Source organism: Oncorhynchus mykiss, chromosome 3 (genome assembly GCF_013265735.2).
Source record: "Oncorhynchus mykiss isolate Arlee chromosome 3, USDA_OmykA_1.1, whole genome shotgun sequence".
NCBI classification, from domain to species: domain Eukaryota; kingdom Metazoa; phylum Chordata; class Actinopteri; order Salmoniformes; family Salmonidae; genus Oncorhynchus; species Oncorhynchus mykiss.
In genome coordinates, this window is record NC_048567.1 from 13,715,717 (window position 1) to 13,724,153 (window position 8,437).

Genomic DNA, 8,437 nt, shown 5'->3' on the forward strand with positions numbered 1-8,437 from the left:
CCATGTGTTTGAGACCATTACATTCACTCCATTCATTATTATGAGGCGTCCTCCCATCACCAGCCTCCTCTGGAGTAGGCCTATGACACCATCTCTAAATCCTAAAAAGGGAATTCGTTAAACAGAATGAAATGATCATATGGCTGTTTTAACTTTTACATCATGGTGGTAGCCTAATCATTTGATTAGGAAGATCCACGGAAGATCCACGTTATAGCACAATTGACATTTAAAAGATTGTGCCGACATATTCAACATTTACCATTAATGTGCTCTCCGCGAACTTGGGAACGTTGCCTTGAGTCACTGGCTTACTGGGGCTCTCTCATACCGTCCCTGGGAGGGGTGCGTCACCTGCGTCACACCCCCCCCCCCCCCATTCCTCAGGACTACCTGACATGATGACTCCTTGCTGTCCCCAGTCCACCTGGCCGTGCTGCTGCTCCAGTTTCAACTGTTCTGCCTTATTATTATTTGACCATGCTGGTCATTTATGAACATTTGAACATCTTGGCCATGGTCTGTTATAATCTCCACCCGGCACAGCCAGAAGAGGACTGGCCACCCCACATAGCCTGGTTCCTCTCTAGGTTTCTTCCTAGGTTTTGGCCTTTCTAGGGAGTTTTTCCTAGCCACCGTGCTTCTACACCTGCATTGATTGCTGTTTGGGGTTTTAGGTTGGGTTTCTGTACAGCACTTTGAGATATCAGCTGATGTACGAAGGGCTATATAAATACATTTGATTTGATTTAAAACGTGCATCGTGATCTGATTGAATCTGGCCCCTTGTCTCACTAATCTGGAAAACCCAGCACAAAATTGTTGCGTAATTGCGTCAGAGATTTTAGCCTCACAAATGTCCAAAAAATGAATGTTCCTAGTTACATGGCTGTGAAAATGCGCTGAAAACCATTTGTCTCAGTGCATCAAGGCTGTATCACACCCGGCTGTGATTGGGAGTCTCATAGGGTGGCGCACAATTGGCCCAGCATTGTCTAAGTTTGCCCGTCATTGTAAATAAGAATTTGTTGACTTGCCTAGTTAAATAAAGGTTAAATAAATAAAAATAAAAGATGTCTTGTCCCACCTCTAGCATGAGACCATAATGACTTGTCATTTCTTGGATGGCAACCCAATAGGTGAAAACATTCCCTGTACTGTGTCGCTCTCTGGTGGATGTCTGAGGTACAACGGGGGCCATCTCATCATAAGGCATTAGGTTAATTAAATCCTCTGCTTATGTCCTATTGCAGGGGTTTAGTTCATATTTTGCCATGCTAACACCTGTCCAGTCCTGCTTCCAAGTGTTAAATAAATACAAATGAAAAGATGTCTTGTTCCACCTCTAGCATGAGAGACCATAAAGACAAGTCACATCTTTGGATGGCAACCCAATAGGTGGCAAGGAATCATAAGCATTGGGCCTGTGTATTTTAGTGACTGAGGAAATACAGGTACTGCCTTAAAGTGGTAAAGACCCATCGTGCCTTTATAAGAGGCAGCCAGTCTGGACCAATCATGTATATGAACACTAGATTGCAAACGCTATGCATTGGCCAATGGGAAGCTTTGAAGCCAGAGTCAGCCATATTGGACTCCTCAGAAGGTAGAATTCTCCATAGGAATGAATGGAATCATACATTATTTGAATGTAATGTTTCATGGCATCACAAACGTGCTCAATGGGTGACATGTCTGGTGAGTATGCAGGCCATGGAAGAACTGGGACATTTTCAGCTTCCAGGAATTGGGTACAGATCCTTGCGACATGGGACCATGTATTATCATGCTGAAACATAAGGTTATGGAGGATGAATGGTGCAACAATGGGCCTTAGGATCTCATGGTATTTCTGCGCATTCAAATTACCATCGATAAAATGCAATTGTGTTCGTTGTCTGTAGCTTATGCCTGCTCATATCATAACCCCACCATGGGGTACTCTGTTCACAACGTTGACATCAGCAAACCCCTCACCCACATGACACCACACACGCGGTCTGCCATCTGCCCAGTAAAAAACAGGATTCATCCATGAAGAGCACTTCCAGTGGTCGGTGAGCATTCGCCCACTGAAGTCAGTTACGACACCGAACAGCAGTCAGGTCAAGACCCTGGCGAGGACGAGCATGCAGATGAGCTTCTCAGACGGTTTCTGACAGTGCAGAAATTATCCGGTTGTGCAAACCCCCAGTTTCATCAGCTATCCAGCAGGTGAGGAAACCGGGTGTGGAAGTCCTGGGCTGGCGTGGTTACACATGGTCTGCGGTTGTGAGGCCAGCGAGTAATATTTTGGAAGTTTATTGGAATTCTCAACAAAAACCACTCTGTAGACTTAAGACTGCCATACCAAAAACTCCTACACTTCATCAATCCAGTTCCCCAATGACATCAAGACCAAAGAGGTTCCATATCTAACATTGGTATGCAAAACCATAAACCCATGGACCCAACCACAAAGAGGTTCCATCCATTGTTGTTCAAATGCAACCTGCTCAGGTTTGAAAGAAGCACAGACAAGATTTCACCTTCTCCAAAAAATATTTATTAAACTGTGGGGGCAGCCTTGGGGGGCAACTTCGCAGCTGCAACCTGGGGAAGCAAATCAAAACAAGACATTTAGTGCTGCAGATTTGTTCAGAGGTTACTCCAATGAGTAAGTGGGTTCTCGATCTAAACAAAGTAATGAGGCCCACATCACACTGGAATAAAACTTGGACACCAAGTTCACTAGAACCCCACAGAAACGCCAGTCATGTCACGACAACACATGCCATACCTGGTTACTTGGGATAAAAACTATTTCTTAAGCCATCAAAAACACCACAGGGGGGAGCAAAGCGATGACGCCACCATGTAACAGCCAGGGAGGGCCAGGTTAGTGCATCTAAATTCAGCTCATCACAAAGGATCAAGAGGGAGAAGCTGCACCATACGGTGGATTCAGTCAGCATGAAATTCCCTCTGCTTGTTTACCCTTGAATTGTCACACCGTTGTTCTTCTTAGGCAGACAGATTGCTGCCGACAGGGGCTGAGCTGCTGTTTGTTTTTGCCACAGAAAAAAAAAAAAAACTAAGACTGACACTCATTATGCAGGCTGTGAGGCTCAGGAGCAAAGTTAGAGACTATAGCTAGACCAAGGACAGCTGGCCCAATTCAAAATGCTTGGGCAACACTGTGCTAATGCTCTCATTACATGCACTGTGGGATGTTCTACCATCAAAGTGCAGGGTGACATGTTTTAGTGATGAAATAAACATATTTTTTGCAACAAAACATGTTTGGGTCTACTTTTTAGGTAAGGGCCCACAGGCCTGATACGTTAAGGTACCGGTGAGCCTTGTGGCCTTTATTCCAGCCAGGCAAGGCAGCAGATAGCCTAGCGGTTAGAGCGATGGGCCAATAGCTGAAAGGTTACTAGTTTCAATTCCCCAAGCAGACTAGATAAAATCTAAAGGACAAAATAAGCCCCCCTTCCCTCATTTCACCAAATTATCCCACGGTCCTGATTTAACCAATTTGTTTTGCCTTTGTCTGGGCCAGGCCTGCACAACCCATGGGCTCCCCAGAAGAAAAGTAACCAAACACTGTTGGTGGAGTAAAGAAAAGGGCCTCACCTGGCCAGCAATCCTGTCCAGATCTCTGGTTCCCTGGGCGGTTAGTCTGCGACCACTGCGAGAAGAGAGGTTCAGTCGGTCATTAACAGAACAAATTCATCACATTTTATTGGTCACATGCGCCGAATACAACCGGTGTAGACCTGACAGTGAAATGCTTACTTACAAGCCTTAAACCAACAATGCAGTTAAGAAAAATAAGTGAAAGTAAAAAAGTAACAAATCAAGCGCAGCAGTAAAACAGTAGCACGGTCATAGACAGGGGGTACCGGTAGAGTCAATGTGCTGGGGCACTGGTTAGTCCAGGTAATATGTATATGCAGACAGGGGGTACCGGTACAGAGTCAATGTGCAGGGGCACTGGTTAGTCCAGGTAATATGTATATGCAGACAGGGGGTACCGGTACAGAGTCAATGTGCAGGGGCACTGGTTAGTCCAGGTAATATGTATATGCAGACAGGGGGTACCGGTACAGAGTCAATGTGCAGGGGCACTGGTTAGTCCAGGTAATATGTATATGCAGACAGGGGGTACCGGTACAGAGTCAATGTGCAGGGGCACCGGTTAGTCCAGGTAATATGTATATGCAGACAGGGGGTACCAGTACAGAGTCAATGTGCAGGGGCACCGGTTAGTCCAGGTAATATGTATATGCATAGATAAAACAGAGTAGCAGTGTAAAAGAGGGGGGCAAAGCAGATGGTTAGCCATTTGATTAGCTTTTCAGGGGTCTAATGGCTTTGGGGTAAAAGCTGTCGGACCAAGACTTGGCATGCAGTAACAGAACAGTATGACTAGGGTGGCAACTAGAGGTCAACCGATTATGATTCAACTAGAGGTCAACCGATTATGATCGGCGATAGCGATTATTGGAGGACCCAAAAAGCCGATACCGATTAAAATCGGCCGATTTTTACAACTGTATTTATTTGTAATAATGACAATTACAACAATACTGAATTAACACTTATTTTAACTTAATATAAAACATCAATAAAATCCATTTAGCCTCAAATAAATAATGAAACATGTTCAATTTGGTTTAATAAACAAAGTGTTGGAGAAGTAATATGTGCCATGTTAAAGCTAACGTTTAAGTTCCTTGCTCAGAACATGAGAACATATGAAAGATGGTGGTTCCTTTTTACATGAGACCTCAATATTCCAAGGTAAGAGGTTTTAGGTTGTAGTTAATATGGTATTTATAGGACTATTTCTCTCTATATCATTTGTATTTCATATACCTTTGACTATTTTATGTTTTTATAGGCACTTTAGTATTGCCAGTGTAACAGTATAGCTTCCGTCCCTCTCCTTGCCCCAACCTGGGCTCGAACCTGGAACACATCGACAACAGCCACACTCGAAGCATCGTTACCCATCGCTCAAAAGCCACGGCGCTTGCAGCGCAAGGGGAATAACTACTCCAAATCTAAAAGCGAGTGACGTTTGAAACAGTATTAGCGCACACCCAGCTAACTAGCTAGCCATTTCACATTGGTTACACCAGCCATTAGGCAGATAGGCTTGAAGTCATAAACAGCGCTGTGCTTGTGAACAGCTGCTGGCAAAATGCACGAAAGGGCTGTTTGAATGAATGATTACGGGCCTGCTGCTGCTCGGTCAGACTGCTCTATCAAATCAGACTTCATTATAACATAATAACACACAGAAATACGAGCCTTTGGTCATTAATATGATCGAATCCAGAAACTATCATTTCGATAACAAAACGTTTATTATTTCGGCGAAATACGGAACCGTTCGGTATTTTATCTAACGGGTGGCATCCCTAAGTCTAAAAATTATTGTTACATTGCACAACTTTCAATGTATGTCAATTACATAAAATTCTGGCAAATTAGTTCGCAATGAGCCAGGCGGCCCAAACTGTTGCATATACCCTGACTGCGTGCAATGAACTCAAGAGAAATGACCATTTCACCTGGTTAATATTACCTGCTAACCTGGATTAGTAGTTATAACTAGTGATTATGATTGATTTATTTGTTTTTTTATAAGATAAGTTTAATGCTAGCTAGCAATTTACCTTGGCTTCTACTGCATTCGCGTAACAGGCAGGCTACTCGTGGACTGCAATGGTTAGAGCGGACTAGTTAACTAGTTAACTGTGTGGTTGCAAGATTGAAACCCCTGAGCTGACAAGGTGGAAATCTGTCATTCTGCCCCTGAACAAGGACGTTAACCAACATTTCCTAGGCAGTCATTGAAAATAAGAATGTGTTCTTAACTGACTTGCCTAATTACATAAAGGTATAAAAAAATTAAAATAATTATTTTATTTTTAAATAATCGGAAATTGGCACCCAAAAATACCGATTTCCGATTGTTATGAAAACTTGAAATCGGCCATTCCGAGTAATCGGTCGACCTCTAGTGGCAACATCAACATCCTTTATACAGGTCGACTACCAGAGACGGGAACACTTTGGCAATGACACCACTACACAACCGCCATAAGATGAAATGTGCCCAACCATGTGCAGAAAATGCTACAAAGCTACAAAATCAATTACCAAATCTGAATGAGCCTGGTCAGAGCACAATAGTACATTTATGTTATTTGCATGGAATCTGGATAATGAAATTGAGCACTTGTAAGATGCTTTGTCTGTATACGGTTTTGTTCAGTGGGCACAAAAAGGTTTCAACAAGGGGCGAAAAACACATTTGGTCTTTGTTAAGCGTTGCATGAAAACCGAATGTATAATCCACAACCCAGCGGTGCTCTGGGTCCAGGACTAGGTGACTAAAACAGCTCATATCTGGTGTTTCACTCGGTTCTCAATAGAAGTAGAAATGTAGGATTGGCTTGCTTTCCCTAATCCTAACCACAAGGACCAATGAGAAAGTCAACATTGGCTCAGTGTCTAGGAACGTTCTAACCAGCGTGGTTCTACTCACCCGTTGGGGTTCTTCTCCACCATCTTGAGAAGCTCGAGGGCCTGCAGCACCTTGCGGGCCACGTTTTTGGAGCCAACACTGAAGTGGGCGGGACACACACCGTTCCTCTGGCGACCACCATAAATTTTGGTCATGGAGCCCACACCGGCACCCCCACGCAGGTACAGGTGGCGCACTGTGGAAGCTGGGAGGGAAGAAGAGGGGTCAACACCACTGCTAGTCAGAGTCACAGTGACCTTGTTCCATACTTCTGTACTAACAGTGTGGAAAATAATTTGGGGGCAATTTGGGTCTAAACCAATGCCAATAACAGATTGGATTTACCATACTACACTAACGGCCTGAGCAGACAGGTAGTCCTGAAGGGAAGAATGTCAATGATCAAAATCATACCAGCTCTGGTGTAGAACCAGTTCTCGTCGCTGGGGGCCAGCTCCTTGTGTTTGGCCAGCTTGACAATGTCCACCCAATCTGGGACCTTCAGCTTTCCTGACCTGGAACAGGAAAAGCATGTTAGTCACTCAGAAAAGCTCAGTGCATTCCTAAGCAAGAATTGAACATGGCTTCACATGTATGCGACTCACTTCTTCAGGAAAGCCGACAGGGCACGGACAAACTCCTGCTGGTTGACGTCTTTCACTGTGACACCAGGCATCTGTCAGAGAGGTAGAGAACTTCAGTATGAGGTACAATGCATGAATGATGCTATGTAGACTGCAACGAATGTCCTGGGTAGATTGAGGTCCTGAGCACATCCAAATATGTAGCCTAGCTACTCAAGTAACTAACGTTAGTTATAGTTATGTGCAGACGATAGGATGACTCGACCGCCCCAATAATCAGAAAAGTTAAACTGATGATTACACGTCTACTATTGATAGTTTCTGCAAACATCACTACCTAGCTAACTAGTAAGATGTTTTAGTTGGCTAGCTAATTATATAGACTACCTACCTTCCTGTCAGAGTGGCGATTGAAAATATGCACATCGTGATGATACAAATCCTCAGTGCAAAATCTATCTGAAGTCTAATTTAAGCAAATATTTGATATCAAGGCATAGTTGGGCAAAAGTGCTCACCAACAAACCGGCTACCGTTAAATAAAATGTGATGGTAATTAACTGGCTGGAGTTAGCCACAACGCTAGCAATGAACCTCAGTATAACCCCGAGACCTGTAACCACATCAGAAATTCGAGGCAGAAATCCAGACAGTATAAGGATCACAAATCAACACCAGACGAGCGTAACACATTCAAATGGAGGACACCGTTAGCGCAGATAACATAATTGTCTTGCCTAAAGTGGACAAACAAAACGCGAAATGTTTAGGCCTCAACGCAGAGGAATGGGGGCAGCCATCACTGGAAGGTATGTGCGAGTGCCGCATGCAATTTTATATATGCTAAATCATCTACATGACTCTGTAGACTTTCCGGAAAACACTGTATTTGTTAAATGATTGTTTAATGTATACGCGGTCAGTAATGGGAGAATAATTATCACGAAAATGTCATACAGTTGGTAAAATAAGGCCAGAGAACAGACATCCTTTACCTTGCTTGTGGACAGCGAGAGGAAGAGGGTAAGACGGGGTTTCCAGCCCGTGTTTAAACGGGCGGATCGCGTTCATTCTCGCGAGATATGATCTCACCCTGTACGTCGGTATTTTCATCACAAGATGCCCTGTTGATGAATTTCTAGCCCAATCAGAGTAGAACCTGATGAATTTCAAAGCAGCTTGCAGTGCCCAAGGTTAAGGCTACATCACAATCAAAAGCCTTGAATTATGAAATTGTCTGCAAAAGAAGAGGCACGTGCCCTGGAGCAGCAATAGGAATTAATTAGCCGTTTTTTTGTGGTATATGGAAATACTGTTTTATTGCATCAAT

General features: G+C 43.8%; 1 protein-coding gene across 1 annotated transcript; it reads right to left on the reverse strand.

Annotated features, from left to right (window-relative positions):
• Window positions 1–2,527: 2,527 nt before the first annotated feature.
• rs19 (40S ribosomal protein S19) lies at window positions 2,528–8,176 on the reverse strand. Its single transcript, NM_001160511.2, is given in 6 exon segments — window positions 2,528–2,592; window positions 3,619–3,673; window positions 6,545–6,728; window positions 6,938–7,038; window positions 7,129–7,199; window positions 8,103–8,176. Coding segments are annotated over 5 exon segments (456 nt in total). The 5' UTR covers window positions 8,103–8,176; the 3' UTR covers window positions 2,528–2,547.
• Window positions 8,177–8,437: the final 261 nt, after the last annotated feature.